At 38.6% G+C, this 21,898-nt stretch overlaps 1 protein-coding gene across 1 annotated transcript in view; it reads left to right on the top strand.

Annotated features, from left to right (window-relative positions):
- LOC139736394 (sushi domain-containing protein 2-like) overlaps positions 1–21,898 on the top strand; it is a 74,437-nt gene that overhangs the window by 25,923 nt on the left and 26,616 nt on the right. The window contains exons 10-17 of the mRNA XM_071647148.1: positions 897–1,056; positions 2,862–3,009; positions 3,473–3,636; positions 10,176–10,441; positions 11,346–11,498; positions 12,010–12,165; positions 13,099–13,244; positions 15,116–15,242. Of these exons, the coding sequence (XP_071503249.1) occupies positions 897–1,056; positions 2,862–3,009; positions 3,473–3,636; positions 10,176–10,441; positions 11,346–11,498; positions 12,010–12,165; positions 13,099–13,244; positions 15,116–15,242 (1,320 nt within the window). The remainder of the gene's footprint in view (positions 1–896; positions 1,057–2,861; positions 3,010–3,472; positions 3,637–10,175; positions 10,442–11,345; positions 11,499–12,009; positions 12,166–13,098; positions 13,245–15,115; positions 15,243–21,898) is intronic.

The following is a 21,898-nucleotide window of genomic DNA, read 5'->3' as shown; positions in this document are numbered from 1 at the left end:
CATAATGCACCGTAAATGACGCTTAAATCAACATCCGGGTACTTTTTACGTCATTGGCGATAGCGAGAATTGCATGCATACGCGCTGTCAATTCTGTAAACAACTTCTAGTCCGGCCTTCCCTTGTGCATAACATGTGTGGCGTACGTATCATACGTACAGTGTACAGTAGACCAAGCGTTGTGGGACCGGACGTATACATGGAGTCACTTTGAAGGGCAAATCCAACGATTTAGCAGGTTAATTCTCACGCCGTTTTCAGAGTATGTTGACTATAGTAGGCCTATGTGAGGAGTCTATTTCAAGTCTTTAAGGTAAAGGGTGCATATTCTATGTAAAATAAGTAAGTTTTCATGCGGGAACTTAAGTGTCCGGAAACCCAACCCCCCATCATACTTATACTGTATGTGCGGGATTTCCGAGTGCGACGTGCGTAAATGTTTGGGACGAACATCTTCGGACGTCTTGACCCACAAAGGTACGTGAAAAACGCTGAAAAATGCTGTCAGTTTTCGAATTTTCGACCCATTTTATAAAACAAATGATGCACAGGATTATTTCGTGGCGTTAGTGGAGGCGTATAGCTCACTCTCGGGTATTTACAATGTAGTGCAACATGCACTCGGCTTCGCCTCGTGCATGTTTCACAATCTCTTGTAAATACCCTCAAGTGCACTATACCCCTACACTAACGCACTCTACCCTGTGCATCATTTGTATACTCACACAAACTTACTGCACGCACGACGCACGCAAGTGCACCTGGACAAGCGTGCGTGCACACACACTCACACACAACTGAGAGAAGAGAATGAGAAAGAGGGAATGTACATGGGTTTTATTAGCATAGTTTATGTGCAAAATTCCTTTTCTCTCTTTTCTCTGTGCCTCGCACAGCGTACACGGAGTCGGACGGGTCGCCCAGCTGGGAGGAGACGGAGGTCATTGAATCCAACGTGCCGAACACGGGACGCTACGAGTGGATCCCACGCGCCAATGGGAATATCACAGAGGAGAACGCTGTTGGTGTCATCCGGATAACAATGCAGTGGAAAAGGTAATATTGCAAACGCTGTAATTCACAGATTTATACTATGACAGTATAATACAAGATTCAAGATGCAAGATTCAAATTTATTTTCACTTCCACCAAATAAACAAGGAAATTATATACATTGCATATGTACAGGATATTTGTAATACTTGTAGAATGTAATTTGACTAAGTGCATATGAAAATTAGAAGTAGATGAACAAATGCAGTTACATCTTTGTTAATATATTCATAACACGTAAAATACAAGTCAACTACTCTTGTAAGGATGAGGATGGAAGTGGAGGGTCGCACAAAGAAGCAGAGCTTGTACGATATGGGACCCTCAGAAAATAAAAAAAAGACAGCAATACAAAACAAAGTAAAATGAACCGATGTCAACTGACAGCAAGATGATTGGAAAGGGAAAAAGAAAGAAAAGGAAAAAAAGAGAAAAAAAAAGGAAAAAGGGGAAAAAACTACAGCACGCGCCATCATGGACGCAAGCAATCTGGATTCCATAATGTAAAATAAGTTATGAATACAACCTGGATTGAACATAATGCAAGACATTTTTTTTTTTAAATACATTATTATGTTGGTAAGAACGCAGAAGAAAGAGAGAAAAGACACATAGATATATGCAGAACACTGACAGGAACATAATTATAAGGGGGACTTATGTAAAAAAGAATGATGACTTGAATGAGATGATAAAACGAAAATAACTAGGTTGGATGTTTTAAGATTTCAATAAAAATGAATTTAATTTATTCTTGAAGGAGTTCGGAGATTGAGCTGTTGTAATATTACTACATAATTATATAACACAACATAATAATATAACATGATACAATATATAACGTAATATAATATAATATAATATAACATAATATAATATAACATAATGTTATAAATAGATAAACATTTATAACATACATACACAATATATTATATAATATAACATATCATAACACGATGACACAACACAACATTATTACATATACTGTATAATACAACATAATCAAGACTATTATATTCGACGAGAATGCTTCAATTGCCCAGCCAATATATTACCTTTATTATTGTATTACCGTAATATCATCGGTTATAGATACTGATTTCTGATTATGGATTGATGTATCCGATGTATTTTGTGCTTTGATATCACAAGTCTTGACAGTTTGTTTGTTTTAACCTGCCATTCATTTTGCATGAAACTGTGGACCTGAGGTCATGTATATACGTATGGTATCGTCTATTATGTTTCATACACATTGTCTTATACCTGAATAAAGTCATGATTAAATAACAAAGCAACATATTGATATAAGTAGACAGATAAATAGGTGGATATATTATGTATGTATGTATAGATAGATAGATAGATAGAAAGACGTATTTATAATGATGATAAAGAAATAATAATCATGATAATAATCATAATCATAATAAAAGTAGTCTCCTCCATTTCCGACCTTTTCCATGTTATGATTTAGTCACATGTTGTCCATGTATTTCTTCAACTAAAGTATGTTTATTGTTTCATGTAAACAAATGACGTGTATTTAAATTTCATTTGGATATGTAAAAGTTACATTGTACTTATTTTGTTTATATGCAATTGTCATTTATTGTTATATGCTTTGGCCGGAAATGAAATAAAAATGAAATGAAATGAAATAATGATAGATAGAAAGAAAGATAGATGGGTAGACAGATAAAGAGGGGGGGGGGGAGAATGTTATATTACATGTTGACAATTTCCTTTTATCCTTTACCACCACTCCCCTCGCCCCCTCACCCACCCCCCCCCCCCCCCCTTCACAGAGATGAGGTGGCGCTTTGGAGTGACGTGCATTACATGGGCTACATGATGAACGATAAGTACCAAAAGGCGCCCGCTGTGTACGCAAACCAAAGATGCGAGGATTGGTACGAGGACCAAATAGCTGCACCGGTCTGGAATTACACCCAGGTGAGTTCCTGTCTCGCAATGAGCCAGTCGATGGACTGGCTAGAAGCTGGACGGGAAGTACATCGCCCGCCTGTAGAATCAAGGCTAAGGGAGGGGGGGGGGGGGGGGGGGGGGGGGGAGGAATGCGGAAAATAGTAAATAGTCATTTAAACACGGTTTATTAAGGAATTACCAAAACAGCTGTTAAGAGAATAAATCAGAAATTAAAGTTTCAAATAATCCCCTCAGAATGGAAAACGCCATGAAATTAAACAAAAACAGCAACAGTAATAAAAACACGTTGGCTGTTGCTCCCAACTGTTAGAGCATGTTTTTGTTTTTGTTTTTGTTTTTGTTTTTTTTTGTTTTTTTAGTGAACCGGAACGTGGTGTTATTTCTTTGATGGGGCGTCTCTTGATCTTCGAGAAAGCAATAATTGTTTATACATTGCCTAAGAGTGTATGTCCATGTGATGACCAAACAGGACTTGAATCCGTGTCCCTGCGACTTGAGCCAAGCGATGGCGGACCGAGCTCGCTTCCGACCCCTGGACAAGTGCGACATGACGATGGCCGGGGAGGACGACGACGAGGATTATTGCTACTTGCGCGAGGGCATCAAGCACTGCGTCATCGACATCATCAACAGGTACGACACCGGCCACAATGGTGCTCGACGTTAGCAGGGGGGTGATAGAAGTAACAAAGTGTGATGTAAACAACCTCACCTGTTTGTGCGCGTCCCTGGTTGCAACCGAAGGTATAATAACACGCACTGACAAAAGACTTCAGTACTCTGTAGGCCTTTATGGAATCACTCCCTATCTCTCTCTTTTTATTAACTCTCTTTCTCCACTCCGTCTCTCTCTGTTTCTCTCTTTCTCACTCTCTCATTTTCTCACATCTCAATCACCCCTTGGTAATATTACCCCCTCTTCCGTCCCTTATGTTTAACGTAAATCAAAGAGCAACATTCACCACTGACCGCACTTTCATCGAAAGCAGCAATGTCCCGTACATGTGAGGGGAGGGAGGGAGGGGTGGGCGGAGAGGGGAGGGGGTAGGGTTTACTGGTAGAAGAGTCGCATAATATACCTCCCTTCCTTTTTCTAAGAGGTTTCCAATGTTATCTTAAGATGCTGTATTAGATACTGATAGAGGTTATGAGTGCAAACTGACTGCGGTCCTGCAGAAATAAACTCGGGAGTATATGTGACCGTGCATCACAAGACGAACAAAAAGTCGCACCCATTGATTTTACGAGAGGACTCAAAAAAGGTGAAATGGGTCAATCGAGTCAATCTTGAGTTTTTTCATATTTTCTGAAAGAGCTATCCTTCGTCTACACTATTCTTTAGTTTGGGATCATAACATGAATTTGAAAGTGTGTTTTCATCAGTTTTTTTTTTTCAATTCAATTTCAATTCAATTCAATTCAATTCAATTTTATTGTCCGTTTCTGGAAATTTGTTTTGTTTGCATGCATATCCGGTTACATACATATACAAAACACACGTATGCGTTGTAACATAGATACATAGACATGATAGACATACAAAAGATATACATCAATACAATATCACTATCATTGTCATATATATATAACATCAAGAAATATTAATCTGTATAGGTCAACATTGTATTGGATGTGGTGTGCATAATTGATATATACGGGTGTATAGATAATATGTGTCAATTGATAGTTGGTATGTTTGAATGCATATCCGGTTACATCAATACATTATACATATTATACAAAGCACACACATACATTGTAGCATAGATACATAGACATGATAGACATACAAAAGATATACAGCGATACAATATCACCATCATTATCATAGATATATAACATTAAAGAAGTATTAATCTGTACGAGTCAACATTGTATTGGATGTGGTGTGCATATAATATATGCGGGTGTATAGATATGTGTCAATTGATAATAACTGTATAGGAAATATAAACAATACAAATGAATGCATGTTTATATGTAAATAATGATTGTCTAAAAATCTTCGAGGATACATGCGCGCGTGTGTGTGTGTGTGTGCGTGTGTGTGTGTGTGTGCATGTATGTGAAGGTACAAAAATATGGATCTATGTGTTTTTTGACAAAAGAAATATATATATACATCACACCACGGTCATAATCATTCTATATACTCCTTAATTAATATTTTCACTTGACTTTAACCTTTGGCCTTTGACCAAATAGCCCAGAACTTGCCCTATAAAATCTTTGTCGAATGACAAAATATACACTGAATTTAAAACATACGAGCAAACAAACCAACCTTGGGGCAATATTTATAAACACGGCTTCATCCACTCATACACAATAATGATATACATATATCTGATATTTGAAATAATACAGATTTGATCATAACACAAAACTCAACACAAACAAGATATTACAATCTGAGAAATGTCCCTCCGTTCAACATTCTAATCGAGCTCGGCACAAAGGAGTCCAGGAACCTACTTGTTCTACATCGAAGCGATCTCAGCCTGTTCCCTGACCTCAGCACTACATAATTATCATTAAGAGGATGAAGCCCATTATCCATGATTGATTTGGCCTTTTCAACAATTTTACTCCTACAAAGATCTTCAAAATGTAGTTGTACCCCTAGAATCTTCTCCGCCTGTCTGACAATCTTTTTGATCAAAGAGAGATCTACCTTTCGGCATGCGGTGAACCAAACCACACAGTCATGTACAAGAATACTCTCTATGACAGCTTTATAGAATAAGTTCATGATGGAGCAATCGACATGAAAAGAGTTCAATTTGCGAAGAAAATACAATCTCTGCTGACCTTTCTTGTACAACTCCCTACAATTGTCTTCCCATTTCAGATTGTCATTGATTACAGTGCCTAGGTACTTGTAAGAGTGTACAATCTCAATGTTCTGCCCGTTCATATTCACTGGGCGACTGCTTGATTCCATGGATTTGCGATTTCTGAAATCAATAATCATCTCTTTAGTTTTTGATGTGTTCAAATCTAAAAAGTTCATCTCACACCAGCACAAATACTCCACAAGATCACAAAATACGTGAAAAACAAATATCAAATCCGGAGACGAAATGACATGCAAACTGGTCGCTACAGTGCAGCGACCCTTTTTTGGAGGAGAGTAGAATGATCAGGTATGTCTTAGAGGCCCCTTTTCCTTTCTTAAATCCTTTGCACACTCTTTATTTTCAAGTCTAATAACTTGTGAAAGGATAAAGGTACTGCTTTGAAAGTTGGCATTAATCATGAACATAATGTGTGGAAAAAATATACTCAATTTCAGCTTAATCTGATAATCACTTCATTGTTGTTGCTCTGGTGGTTTACATCCTGTGTTTTGTCCCTTTCACTGCACGGCTAGCACGGCTTGGCGCTTGAATAGTCCATGTACTTCAAAGCCTCTTTTCTCAGTTCACACTTTTCCAGAGTGTGTGCTTTCTTTCCAGTATTTAGATAGGTTAGGGGAGTCCACTTGAATTGAGTTATACATCATGCAAAGCTTACAGTCTGCTCTTTCATAATCTGTCCCTAACTAAAAATCCATGTCTGGCGACTTTTTGTTGGTTTTGTGGTGCAGTGTCACATATTAAAGAACTACCTCAATTGAAATCGATAAATAATGATTATTTTGTCAGGGTGGAAAGAAAGGAACATATTGGCCGGGAAAAAACAGAGAGCGTTAGATGAGGAAATATTTTCATCCAGGTTCAAATCCTACTCGTTCCTTTTATCCGACATGTTTGGTGAAAACTGTAGATTAGCCGTTAACCCTATAAACTAGGCCGGGCTATTTAGGCAGTTGATAGAGGGGGGGGGGGGGGGTGGGCCTCCCAGGCCCCCCTCCAGATCTCGATCGCGACAAAAATTGGCACACACATTGCCTATGATGTAATCTAAAATAACGTGAAGTTAATTTTTCATAAAGTTATCATTCATGCTAAATTATGCTAATTTATGCATAATGATGCATGAATTGGATGTTGGTATAAATCACTAAATACAGCTCAAAACAGGCACAGTTTGAGTGTAAATATTCTTTTTAGTGTCCTTAGTAAATGTTATTAAAAAAAATTGTGATATCAGAAACAATTCTTAGGTTTTTTATTGTTTTTTTTTTTAATTTCTTATGTATTTTCTCTTGTTTTTCCGACTTTTTGTTTTTCATTGTTTATTCGATGAAATTTGTCCGCGACATCGCTCCGAACAAGAAAATATGTTATTCATTGATTTTAACCAATAAAGCCTCCAAATAATCATGTTTTTATGAAATTTGCCTGTATGCACAGTTTGCATTGAAATTGTACACGAATTCACGTTTTTGAGCAATTTTTGGTCTGATATGCATGTATTTATGGCCATGTGTCCAGTTCACAGCCTATAACTTGTGGGGTACCGCAAGGATCCCTTTTAGGTCCTTTATTGTTTATCCTTTATATGAATGACTTTCGCAGTTCGTCCTCTCTGTTTTATTTTTTACTTTTTGCCGATGACACCAGCATTTTTTATTCAAGTCGAAACCCTCATGTTTTACTGAATACCATTAATACTGAATTAAAATCAGTATCTAAGTGGATTCAGGCTAATAAATAATTGTGACTGAATTTGACCGAGACAAAATTTATGGTCTTGAGCAATATTTATACTGGCCCAACATATTGGAATTTTCTGAATAATGACATAAGAAATTCACCTTCTATATTTTCATTTAAAAGGAGATTAAAGTTGTTTTTATTGCAATGTTATGTTCCTACAGAAGCGAATCAGCCTGTTGGCCCATTTTAATTTTTTCCGAAGAATTTTGATTACCAATAATATACTCTCACATATTTTCTCGTCCATGTTGTCCTTAGACTCTTACTGAGTAGATTCCACTTGTATTACTTCCGCATCTATTTCTCTCTATTATTCCATATTTATGTATCCCTTCCTCGCATCCCATTATTTTTTCGATATAGTTCTGTCGAGGATCGCTGGATCTGTTTTTCCTTCCTGTCCGCTGTACTGTCTTCCTATTACGTCAACCTTGTCTCGTTCTGTCTTGTATTTAAGTCCCCTTTCATAAGTTTTGTCGTCTCAGTCTCGTTTTATGTTCATTCGCCTGTGTATGTGTGTCTGTCCGTTACTCTGTCTTCTTATTGGGCTTCCAGACTTTTTTTTTAGTCTGACTTTATTCCCAACCTTTTTTTCCCTTTTTGCATCAGTTCATTTTCTATTGACATTCTGTACCTGAGGGGCCCACATTCTACAAGCATTGCCTTTTTAGTGGGTCCCTCCATTTTTCGATATTTTGTGTAATGTTATATCGTCTATATCACTTCAGTCAATTTTCATTACAACATTATTTGTTACCCCAAGGTTCCACAATTATGTTCTCTTTTCAATTTTACTTTGTTTTGATTATATGTAACCTTATTCTCAGTTACCAATGAAAGTGAAATGTTTGTGTTCTTTTCGAAAAATGAAATAAAGTTTGAATTGAAATGAATTGAATTGAATATAATCAATATTTTACCGGGCAAGTTGGCCGTAAACAACGTGGAATTGAACCAGGTGGATTATGTACAATTCTTTGGTCTTTATATTGATTGTAAGTTGACATGGAAAGTTCATGTTGATTCTTTGCGTAAATTACTATCAAAAAATGTAAGTGTTATGTATAAGTTAAAACAACATTTTCCTAAACATGTTCTGCATTCCTTGTATTCTATTCCTTTTTTTTTTTCCTTATATAGGTTATGGAATCCTGGCATGGGGAAACAACTAGACTCAATTCTTTATTATTGATACAGAAAAGAGCAATACGGATAATTAACTTCGCCACATTTCTGGAACACACTAATGTCTTATTCTTTTCCAGTAGAACACTTAAGATCCAGGATTTATATCATTTCAATATCGGGTCATATATGTATCAATTAAACTCAGGTGGTCTCCCTGATGTATTTTCTTCGATGTTTGTCAAAAATACTGAAGTTCATTCTTACCCTACTAGACAAAAAGATTCTTTTCATCTTTCTCATGTACGGACCGTATCTGCTTTAAAAACAATAACCACTACAGGACCAAAATTTTGGAATGAGTTGGATAGAGAAATAATCCAATCTCAGTCTCTTTATTCATATAAGCATAAACACAAGCTACTTTTTCTGAATTCATATTTATAGCTATTCTTCAATCCACCTCGACATTCTCTGTTCATACTTCACATTACTGACATTATTGATTGTGTAACATGTGCCTCGCTCGTGATTTATGCATTATCTCCTGAACTTCCTTTGTACACTTGGTATCTCTGCTACACACTGCATCTGACTTGTACCTCGCTCGGGTGATCACGCAACTCTCAAGAAGTCTTGTGCCGCGGACATTGTTTTCTTTTTCTTTTTCTTTTTTTGTTTTGTTTTTTTTTTACTTTTCGACGTTTAAATTGCACCAACTCACAAATTATCATTCCTTTCTATATACCAACTAAGAAATAATCTCACATCCGCATCTGGGAATCTACACCCTACAAGCAATGCTTCTATGTAGATTCCTCATATTTCACATGTTTTATTGTCTTATAAGCTGTAGGCCTACTTGACAATTCATCCATGCTTTTGTATTGTGATGTTTATGTTTTGTGTATTTGTTGAAATGTGGAATATGGAACAATGAAATAAAATTAAAAAAAAAAATCCTTGTTTATGCGTGACTTTGGAAACGCGCGCCCTGGCGTCGCAAATTTGGTGTCAAAAGATGCGGGAGACTCGAAAGAAAAAAATTAAACTTTATGAAACGTCGCGGCGATAGCTTTTTGCGATTGCGATACGGCCTAGTTATGGTTAAGGATCTTACACACTAAGAAAAATAGGTTCAACTTTGCACCTTTTAAAGTTGACAGACCAAAGCAACACTGGGAGCACCTTTACGGTGCAACTTTGCACCTTTCAGACCAGACAGGTGCAAAGTTGCATCCTTATTTAAAGGAGATCCCATTGTGACATGGGTATGAAAGGAACAAAGATGCACCCATAAAAGTGCTCTCAGTGTGACATTTGCAAGGTGCAACGTTAAACCATTTTTTAAGGGTGTGAAATACATTTGTATGTAGGGTGACACAATTGATTAAAAAAAGAAACGAATCAGCCATAGTGCAATCGCCATCATGTTTATTACAGTCCGCAGAAAGCCGATTCCGTCTGTTGCTATGACTACGAGGAGAACTTGGTCTACTCCGGCGACAGCTACTACGGTAGTTTCTCGCACCGCACCACCACCAACGGCGTTCCGCCTTACAACAGCCCCGGAACGGTCCCACAGATGTCGACCTGGCTGAACGACATCATCCCCTACTATACCTGCTGCATCATTGGAGACCTGTGCGAATACTACCAACAGTATCGGCCCACCAGAGACTGCCGCTGGTACGGGGTTCCGCGCGTGGGTGAGTCTCACCGATCACGGACTTTCCAATGTTGGACCAAGGAGGGTCAAGAGCTGGAGTTCCAGCTGTCTGTAATTAGTCAAATAGCTGTTAGCATGGTCAGTTTCATTCATGTCATTTGGAAGAACAAAACAATTTTACACATGCATTATGTGCTTTTGATTATCGGGGTAGATGACGCAGTCTTACTCAGCAATCTCAAAATCAATTTTGAACGATAACGTAATGTTGGCTATATTTTGCTTGATTATTTATCAAATGAAATGAAAGATTACCTAATGATAAACATAATTGAGCAAAAGTAACTCCCGTCCAGAAATACGTGACCAAATTTATGTCTGAGTTCTATGCTGTAAACGTATTTTAAACAGTTTGCTTGCTGGAAAGCCGATTTCTAATTTTACCGATCACTTCCAACAAATGAAACTGATAATCTATGATCTTCAAGAACATTCTTTATTAATTGATCTGTCATTTTAGTGTAAAGGCATATAAGGTCGAGTAATTCTTATTTCTATTTTATCGATCTTCGCGCAATTTCTATCCGCACACACCCGTGTCTTTAAGCCAGTACAAGTATTTACCGCTAGCATTTTATGAGAATGAACGCCAAAAGTAACTACATCTTACCTTCCTTACAGAGTGACTAGTCTTTATGGAAATGACCCATGAATCAATTGTCTTCCTATCTGTGGGACATCTCCAGTTTGGCACATATAACTTCAGATATTTTTGAGTGGCGGTATCCAATATGGAGTCAAAGGGAATATACTAAATCTCTTAAACATCCTTGGCTAGACTCAATGTCCCGTATTAGCACTTCAATAATGCTGTTATCAATTTGTATCAACACCTCTTCCTTTTTTCCTCTTGTTAACACTGTGATTAATTCAATCCTTTGCAGCCGTCATATTCGGAGACCCTCACATCGTCACTTTTGACGGTGTGGAGTACACGTTCAACGGCAAGGGCGAGTATATTCTCATGCAGTCCACTAACGATGCCCAGAACCGCTTCGTGATGCAGGGCCGAACCGAGCAGATGCCGAACTGGGAAGGTATGTTTTGTTAGTGTTGCTATAGCGTCATTTTGAGTATGTGTGTGTTTGTATGTTTGTTTGTGTCTCTTTGTGTGTGTTTGTGTAAATCTGCTGCTGTTTTTTTTTTCTGCCTTTAAGCATCTAGCGCACTTTTAGTTCTTAAAATGTTGCATTACTGCTTCAGAACTTGGTATGTTTTATTGTCTTTTCTTTTGTTTAACTTCAATGATTCAAGTAATAATTTTCATGCATTTTTATCTACACTTATAAATGATGTTGCTGTACTATCGGAACAGACTATAAACCATTCGATCACAGATTCGATATCACAATACTATCATTATGTGGATTCAATCGTTTGTTACTACTATTTATACTGCCTGAGAAAAATGCAACTGTCTGAGGACAATAAATAAAATCGACTGAGTGGAATATTAAAAGAAAGGAACAAAGAATTAAAGGAAGCCAAATAGGAAGTAATAACTAGCGGAAACACTTGCACCATCCCATTTTTTTTTTCGGTCAACAGGAGACATTGTCCGAGCCACCAGACTGACGTCCATTGTGATGAAGGAGGAGGACGGGAACAACATTGAGATCCAGCATAGTTCCAAGACCGTCCTACAGGTGGTCTACCAGTGGGAATACTTGAAGATCGATACTCAGACCAGGCTCCGGTACGATGGTAAGGACTTCCTTGTGCGTAACAATCAATAAATCAATCGACCAGTCAATTAGTAAATCAACCAGTCAATCAATCAGTCAATTAATCGAGAAATCAATCAATGGACCAATCAGTCAATCATTCAATTATTCAATTATTCAATCAATCAATCAATCAATCAATCAATCAATCAATCAATCAATCAATCATTCAATAGACCGGGCGATCGATCACTCAATCAATCAATTTAATAAGTCTGTCAATCGATCGATCGATCGATCGATCAATCAATCAATCAATCAATCAATCAATCAATCAATCAATCAATGGTGTGTGATGCTTGAACACATTTTGTGTCTTTTAAATTCTGATGTACAACCTGGGTATTTGAGAGTGTGCTTGATTTCCCACCTTTCGTGACCGTCGTCATTTTATCAGTTTCTCCGCGATTAGTTCTGTTTTGTTCGAGAGTTTGAAAAGGTCTTGAGGTAAATATCAATTTCAAATCTTATTCTCCCAAACAAAGCTTAGTCTTAGAGGAGAGCAGAATAATGTAGTTTATCCAAGGGACTTCTTGCTTAATCCTGCTGTATTGACATGATTTTTATGGGAAAGAGAAAACTCAACATTAATCATTACAAAACTTACACCAGTTTGCATGGGAAGTACAGGAAAGAAAGATGATACCAAGTGTGATGAGCACCTTTCTTTTTCTTCTCTATCTCTCTCTATATTTTTCTCTCTCTCTCTTTCTCATTCTCTCCCTCCATTTAAATTACTCAATTCAAATCAATTCAATTCAATTCAGTAGAGGTTTATTTCTCAAAAAACAAGAACATGCAGCTAAAAAGCTGACATTGTTCATTTTACAAAGCACATATGACATTTTAAAAAGTACATACGATGGAATTAGCGTAACTTAAGTTATCTCTCTTCCTCCTTGCCCACAACCAGGCTTCTACCTCACCTTCCCCAAGAAGTACGAGGGCGGTAACGTTACCCAGGTGGTGGTCACCTTCCAGGACTCCAAGATCGGCGTCGTGATCAACGGCACCGCCGAAGGCATGTTCGTGCAGGTCATCATCCCAGATGAGTTCAAGGTGAAGGAGATCGCTGACTGGAAATCTCATCAACCACCCCCTTCCTTGACCCCCCCCCCCCCCCTTCCCTCCTTCCGCTCCCAACTTGCTCCTCTCCGTTGAGGGCGAGTCCCAAGTATGCTCGGGCAGGTGTCTATGGGAAATGCGTGTTGTAGCCAAATCAAACCGTCCTAAACGGGTTAACTGTCCCGCCCCTTCCGCTCACCCACCTCCCAATCCACTCTCACAAAATCTCCCCATTGCATCGAGCTCTTTGCCTCCTACTGCATGGTGGATTCGAATCCAGACTCGAGATCGGAGGATCCGAGTTCGAATCCTTGACCAACCAAGATTTTACGTCCTTGGACAAGTTTGATTTCTTTAAATAAAATGTCCCTGTCTACTCAGATATGTAGATATGAAGCTGGCATCGCTGGAGTAATAACAATGGCAGAGCCCTCCGGCAGACCACCGTCCCCAATGAAGTGGCTACCTTGGGTAAAGAGGATCACATTATTAGAACTAGTCAATGTACCCGTGGAGTGCTGAATCAGCCGAAGTGGGGCATGGGGGTGGGGGGCTATGATAAAGTACACGTATCATGCTTGTTTGGCTTCAGCCAGTGCCCAGAAATCCTCTATAGGGCTTTTTACACTTGTAAATTTTTGCTTAGTCCCATACCAACGGTGGGGCTAAGGGGGGGGGGGGGGGACTTAGCCCCATCGTTGGTACGGGACTATCCTTAGCCCACTTTCTGTTTACACTCGTTTTTGCCAAAGTGGGCTAGCCCCACCGATAGTCTGGTACTATCTGGCCCTGCAAAATAGCAGGGTTAGCACCGCAATTGCGGTGCCAAGCAAGTGAGTGTAAACAGAACGAAAAATCCGGGGCTAAGCGACGGAGACGAAGTCCGACCCCCACTGACCAATCAGAAAAATCAGAAACGAGGTAATCAAGTGCTGCCGGTGCGTGCGTGTACGTGTACAGTGCACAGCGTAATCATGAATATTCATGTGGTTTGGAAAGTCCGGGGCTAAGAAATACGAGTGTAAAAAGGTCAGTTTTCTCCTTAGCCCCGCACAAGAGATAGTACGGGACTAATTGGCCAGTGTAAAAAGCTGAAAAAATTGGTACGGGACTAACGATAGTCCTGGGTCAGAGAAAGTCCGGGGTTAAGAAACACAAGTGTAAAAAGGGCTTAATGGTCAAAGTCACTGGGTCAACGGAGGTCAAATAACTGTTTTGCGCTACTCCTTGGTCCGATCTTGGCCCAACTTTGCTGGAAGCATAAGTAGGCCTACACCTGGGAAATCCCCATTGAGGATATTTCTAGGGGAATCCCCATATAAGTAGACCTACACCGGGGAAATCCCAACTAAGGATATTTCTGGGGGAATCCCAATGAGTATAGCGAAAAACAGTTATTTGACTTTTGATCCCAGTGACCTTGCATGACCTTTTCAAAAATGAACCCTTGGAGGGTGAACCTGCATCCACCCACTTAGTTTGATGGAGATCGGACCAAGGACCTGGGAGGAGTAAAGGAACAAACAGACAGACAGACAGACAGACAGACAGACAGACAGACAGACGTTGCTCGAATTATAGTATGATGTTTATTATTGCTGCTACTACAATCACGCTCCTTCTGTTTAAACCTTATTAACTTCACATACCCAGTCGCATTCACAGTCAAAGCTTTGTCATTGGTATACACAGCCATGTGCTATTGTATAGAACTCATGAACCAAGCTTAAACCTAACAGACATTATCATTCTATTTCAAGTTATAACTTCAAAAAGATGCATTACCAAATTAAAAGCATTCTTCTGTTCTTTCTAAATCTGTTCTCCTCTCCATTTTATTCCGATTTCTGATCCCGTTCCCATAGAATGCCGTTGAGGGTCTGTTTGGAAATTGCAATGACTTCCCCGACGATGATCTGACTTCTGTTGATGGTACTATGGTCAGTCCCAACGCTAGCACAGAGGAGATCTACAACAACTTCGGAAAGTCGTGTAAGCAGCTCACCTGTCCGGGACTTCTTGAAATTGAATTTGGATTTCAACGTACAGTTCTAATTTGATCTTTCTTCTAAAGTTTATTTTCCAAGTACAGCGGCCAGAAATGTCGAAGTATGCCGACTTAATGTGTGACGATATAATATTATACACAACTCGATTGTTCACTCTTTCACGACAGAGAGACTATGTCGTCCGACCTCTCTTATCCGGACATGTCGGGACCGGCGCTTATCTGGATAAGGGATTTGGCCGAATATGGGAGAATCGAGGTTTATAGTGAAAACACGGTTTTGGTAAGGGTTCTAGAACCCGTCTGGCACCATTTCATATTTGCTTGCAATATATCGAAAGAGTCTACAAAGAAACTTACCTGGCCGATGCGATTTGCCGGGATGATGAGTCGTTTTGGAGTAGGCCCAACATTGAGAGAAATAATAAAAGTGGGAAAATCGACTTTTATTCCAGAAGGATCCAGACTAACTCGGTCTCAGGGAAAACTTGACCCATTTCAGACAATTTACACGCATTTCGCGATCGCCATATTCTACTGTATAATACTAAACGAGGCCAAACTGAACAGACAGGAAAGTGCGTGCTAATCCTGTACAAAATAAGTGGACAGCGCGCGGTCCTCAAACATATACGCACATCACCTCAGTTGCTGAGACGCGCTGTCTTTGAAGTGTTTGTAGTTGAATATGAAGCGTCTTTGATTGTTTTAGAGGTGCTTGATAGGCGCACACTCAACGGCGTAAATCCGTACTGAGGAGTGGGGGGGGGGGGGGGGGGTGATCGGCGATAGTCACCATCACCACAATCACAAGCCCATAACCGGATAGGACTTTATGCATTTTGATGTTGTAAGTAGTGCAATTTGATGCATGATATTGCGCGTTTTGTCGACTTGCAACTTTTGGTGAAATTTGGGATTTTTTCCTATCAAAAAACAAGCAAGAAAAAGAAATATTCATAGATAATTGAATGACTACATCGTGGTATTTCAGTTCTTGCTCCGCCTGTGCGACATCACTGTGAAGGCCTACTAAATAGTGGGGCCTATCACCGGCGTAGCCGGGATTTGATCTTAGGGGGAGCGGTTAGATGCGAGAGAGCGAAGCGAGAGAAGGGAAGGGTGTGATTAATTGAATAATCTTCTTTTATTAATTCTAACACTGAAGATCATGAACGCGAGCGAGCGGAGCGAGCGAGGGGAAGGGGGTGGGAGGGGAGTGTCCCCCCCCCCTCCCACGGTGAGATCTTTTTGGATTTTGAAGTTGTAAATGGTGCAATTTGATGCATTCTTTTGGCGTGTTTTATCGACTTGAAACAGTCCCACATGTTTAAGGTAGCAGTACATTTTATGTAGATTTTTATTGCTCCCACGGTGAGAACTTTTTGCATTTTGATGCTGTACATGGTGCAATTTGATGCATGTTTTTGCGCGAGTTGTCGACTTGAAACAGTTTCACTGGTTTAGGGTAGCAATATATTTCGATGTCGATGATTATTATACAATTTAGGTATAAAATGGTATCAATGAATCTTCTTGCATTAATTCTAACACTGAATATCATGAATGCGACCGAGCCCGAGCGAGCGGAGCGAGCGAGGGAGGGGGGGGGGGGGGTGGAGGGGGAGGATGTGTTCCCCCTCCCACGGTGAGAACTTTTTGAATTTTGATGTTGTAAATGGTGCAATTTGATGCATGTTTTTGCGTGTTTTATCGACTTGAAACAGTCCCACTTGTTCAAGGTACCATTATATTGTGATGTTGGTTAATGTAAAACAATTTGGCTATAAAATGGTATCATTTTGAATATTTTGTTTTGTATTAATTCTTACACTTAGTATCATGAACGGGACCGAACCAGAGCGAGCAGAAAGAGGGAGGGAGGGGGGGGGGGGGGAGAAGGTAGAGGTAGCAGAATATTTTCGATGTAGATTATTATTGAACAATTTGCCTTAAGGTATCATTTGAAATTTTAATTTTAAAATTTTAAACTTCTTGTATTAATTTTTCCACTGAATGTCATGAACGCGACCGAGCCCGAGCAAGCGGAGCGAGCGAGGGGGAGGGGGTGGGAAACGGTGTCCCCCCTCCCACGGTGAGAACTTTTTGTATTTTGATGTTGTAAATGGTACAATTTGATGCATGATTTTGCGCGTTTTGTCGACTTGAAAAGGTCCCACTTGTTAAAGGTACCATTATATTGTAATGTTGGTTAATGTAAAACAATTTGGCTATAAAATGGTATCACTTTGAATAAACTTGTTGTATTAATTCTTAGACTTAATATCATGAACGGGATCGAACCCGAGCGAGCGGCACTAGGGAGGGAATGGGGGGGGGGGGGAGGGGGGAGGGGTGAGAGCTCTTTGCATTTTGATGTTGTAAATAGTGCAATTTGATGCATGATTTTGCGCGTTTTGTCGACTTGCAACTTGTGGTGAAATTTGGGATTTTTTCCTATCAAAAAAACAAGCAAGAAAAATAAATATACATAAATAATTGAATGGCTACATCGTGGTATTTCAGCTCTTGCTCCGCCTGTGCGACATCACTGTGAAGGCCTACTAAATAGTGGGGCCTATCACCGGCGTAGCCCGGATTTGATCTTAGGGGGAGCGGTTAGATGCGAGAGAGCGGGAAGTGCTAAAGCTAAAATCACGGAATTTAGCTCTTATTCCGAGTGTGCTCCATTTTTATGTTATTATGTACAAAGTCTAGTGTAGTACAGCTTAGGCGGGGGGGGGGGGGAATGTTGGATGGGGGGGGGCACAAGACGGAGCTTTTGCGTTATTAGAATTGAAATAAAGCGATCTGAAGCACACTTTTTGTGGAAATTGTCATTCTCCAAAGTATACTAAGTCAATAGAGGGGACCAAGTCATGGGTTTTTCAGCTCTAATAGGGGCAGTTTATATTCCACGTGAAGGTTCAAGATATTTTGATAGTGACGTATTTGATACCATATAAATGATTGCATCAATATCCAAGCCAAGTATGACATTCCTTTGCTGTTGGTTGGTGACTTTAATTCTAGGACGGCTTGTCTCCAAGATTTTGTTAGTATTGAGGATGATATCCAAAATTAAACTGGTTTGCATTTTATGAATGATTCGATTTTCAATGCAAGAAATGAGCTTGAGTCTCTTGGTATTTGCACCGACAGATACAACATGGACCACATAACCAATAACAGTGGATTTAAATTGATAGAACTGTGTAAATGTTTAGATATACATATTGTTAACGGTAGAGTTGGTGATGATAAAGGTAAAGGTAGCGTTACATGTGCAGATGTTAGCACCATTGACTACGCAATAGCCTCATCTGAACTATTTATGAACCTCAGTAACTTTTATGTGGATATGTTTGATGAACTCTTGTCCGACAAACATTGCCCGATCGTCTTAAGTATCCATGTAAAAACGTCATCAACTGTTCCTTGTTTGAAAAATATTGAGAATACAGTCAATAGTTCCGAGAAGGATGATAACAATTATAGCACAAAAATGAGAAGGGTTAAATGGAATAACGATAGGAAGTCTGAGTTTGTAGATGGTCTGAACGCTTTTGCTATATTATATCCGAATTAGATTCCTTTATCGAGTCCATAAATGTTGATAATGTTGGTCAAGAGGACATCGACAAAGCGATCAATCTATTGCAAGTAGTGTAGTTAATGCGGCTTCTTCATCTGGAATGCTGCACGAAATGAAGAGTAAATCGCACATTAGCAAAACTACTCTCTCTAGTTCACAGCCATGGTTTGATAAAGAGTGCAAAGAATATAGGAAAAAATTCATGCAAATTAAAAAAAAAGTCGAGAAAATAGATCAGAGTATTTGGATGAAAAGAGAGCAATTGGCAAGAGTTATAAAAACTTTGTGCGATCAAAGAGAAGAAATACTTTGCTGACTTACATACTAACATAATGAGTTTGAAAAGTAAAAATCTCGAAGAGTACTGGACTATTATAAGTAGAAACAAAAAAGGAACTACAGCGCCTTCGAACATTTCAATAGAAGATTTCTTTGAACACTTTAAAAGCTTAAACAATCAAGCGTCGAATACTGATGTCGTAGAACTTGATTATGGCATTGGTATGAATTATGAATTGAATCGAAGAATTGATGAGTCTGAAGTGATACAGCAGCTTAAACGTCTTAAAATGACAAGGCTCCTGGGAATGATATGATTCTAAACAAATTGTTAAAGAAATAGTTCTAAATCTCTTTTGAAACTTGTTACTAAACTGTTTAATGTAGTGCTTGACACAGGTATTATACCCTCAAGCTGGGTGGTAGGCCTGATGAAACCTTTGTTCAAAGGTAAAGGCTCAGCTGATGCTGCTGATAACTACAGGGGTATCACCCTCTTAAGTTGTGTTGGTAAGCTATTCACTGCTATTATAAATGAGCGCATTACTTTGTTCATTGACTCTTATGATCTACTTGGTGAAGTTCAAGCAAGTTTCCGGTCAGGTTATTCTTAGATGGATCATATTTTTTCATTGCACGCAATTGTTGATTGGCATTTACAAAAGCAGAAAAAAAAATGTACTGTGCTTTTGTGGATTATAAAAAAAAAAACACTTTTGATTTAGTTGATCGAAGTTCGCTTTGGATGAAATGATTGAAGGACGGGATTGATGGAAAATTATTGCGTGTAATAGTCAAAATATACGACAACGGTAAATCTTGCATTTCATATGGCGGAAAGAAATCAGACTTTTTTTCAGAGTAACGTAGGAGTAAGGCAAGGTGAAAATTTGTCTCCAATCTTATTTGCACTGTATCTGAATGATTTTGAATCTTTTTTTTTTACAAGAGAGATACAATGGTCTGAGCTCTCTATCTACATCAATTCACGATTGCTTTTATGAGAATGGAATGGATATTTATATAGATTTGTTCACTCTTTTGTACGCTGACGATACTATTGTACTTTGCTGAAAGTGCGAATGATTTACAAGATGCTCTAAACGCTCTTTCTGATTATTGCCAATTGTGGCATCTTACTGTTAATACCACAAAGACGAAGGTTATTATTTTTTTCTAGAGGAAAAGTTAGAAATATTCCGAAGTTTTATTTTGCCAATGAACCTTTAAGTGTAACTGATGAGTATGTGTATTTAGGAACAACTTTCAACTATAAAAATAGCTTCAAAAAAGCTATAAATAAACAAGTAACTCAAGCACAAAGAGCTATTCTCCATGAAGAGCAAAATCGCATCTCTTTGTCTACCTGTTGATATTCAACTTGAGCTATTTGATCAATTGATATTGCCAATTCTGTTATATGAATGTGAGGTTTGGGGTTTTGAAAATGTAATTCAAATTGAAACGTTTTATTTGAAGTTCTGTAAAGAATTGCCTGGTATAAACAAGAGAACTCCCAATTGTATGACTTACGGTGAACTTGGGCACTACAAATTAGAAAAAAAAAACTGTCACTAGTCGAATGCTAATGTTCTGGTATCGTGTCGTAAATGGGAAATCAGCTAAATTATCAAGCAGCATTTATAGCTTTAAATTGTTCTCCTTTTTGAATGGGAAAAATCAGATGGGTTGGATTCTCAAAACAAAGAATACTCTTGATAGCTTAGGCCTTTCTGACGTGTGGAAGAGTCAAGGAAGTAATCTATCTTTATCTTCATTCAAAACAATAATAGATACAAAGAAAATAAGATATGAGCTAACAGGAGTGGCACAGTGATGTTGAGTTAAGCAATCAATGCACTGTTTATAGAATTTTTAAGCAGCAATTATGCTTTGAAAAGTATCTGATTCGTCTTAATGAAAATTCGTTGCCTTAATCATAAGCTTCCAATAGTGTTTGGGCGTTACAAAAACATTCCAAGAATTGAACGTTTGTGTACTTATTGTTCTAAAAATGATATTGGTGATGAATTTCATTATTTGTTTGTAGATGTCCCTTCTTTAAGACAGAACGTAAAAGATTTCTCGAAAAGTATTATAGGAAGTATCTTAACACATTTAAATATGATCAATTGTTTAATTCCACTAAGAAAAAGACTTTGTCAAACATTTCGAGGTTTTGTAAGGTAATAATGTCTTTTTTTAGGTAGTTACTGCACTTTATTATTTCGTTTGATTTAGTTTATTTTATATACCCTTTGCGTGATTATTTGCATCAGACAGTGCCTGCATTGTTCGTAATTCATGTGATAGATTTACATCTGTATAGTATATTATTTATTACATACTTTTATGCAGATTTTATCTGAAAAGTATTTTGATATCTTGTTTATATTTGTATTATACATGTATATATGTTAATTCTTGTCTGAAATTGTTCTATTTTGTGTATTTTCAATTGCCATTGTACTCCCATACCCCATGAGGGTCGTTGAGTAAGAAATCAAACTTCAAACTTCAAACCGAACTAAAAGATAGCGGAATGCGTGTCCCTATTCCCAACTTACACGAGACTGTGCAGCCAAATTACCGTGTTGTGTCGCCATCTTGCTAGGGCAATTTTTTCCTTATACGGAGTGCACGCTCAAGCAGGTTTAACACTTAGGCGCGGTCAGACTGGGCCATTGGTACGCGCGCAAGCAAGAGTGCGCCGTCCGGTTGCTCGGTGCAAATAGTTTTACCACCTCCCTCTGTAGCAGTCTATAC

Source organism: Diadema antillarum, unplaced genomic scaffold, assembly GCF_040938485.1.
Source record: "Diadema antillarum isolate AM-2024a unplaced genomic scaffold, OU_Dant_1.0 seq00000643_RagTag, whole genome shotgun sequence".
NCBI classification, from domain to species: domain Eukaryota; kingdom Metazoa; phylum Echinodermata; class Echinoidea; order Diadematoida; family Diadematidae; genus Diadema; species Diadema antillarum.
This window is presented reverse-complemented; position numbering and strand designations above follow the sequence as displayed.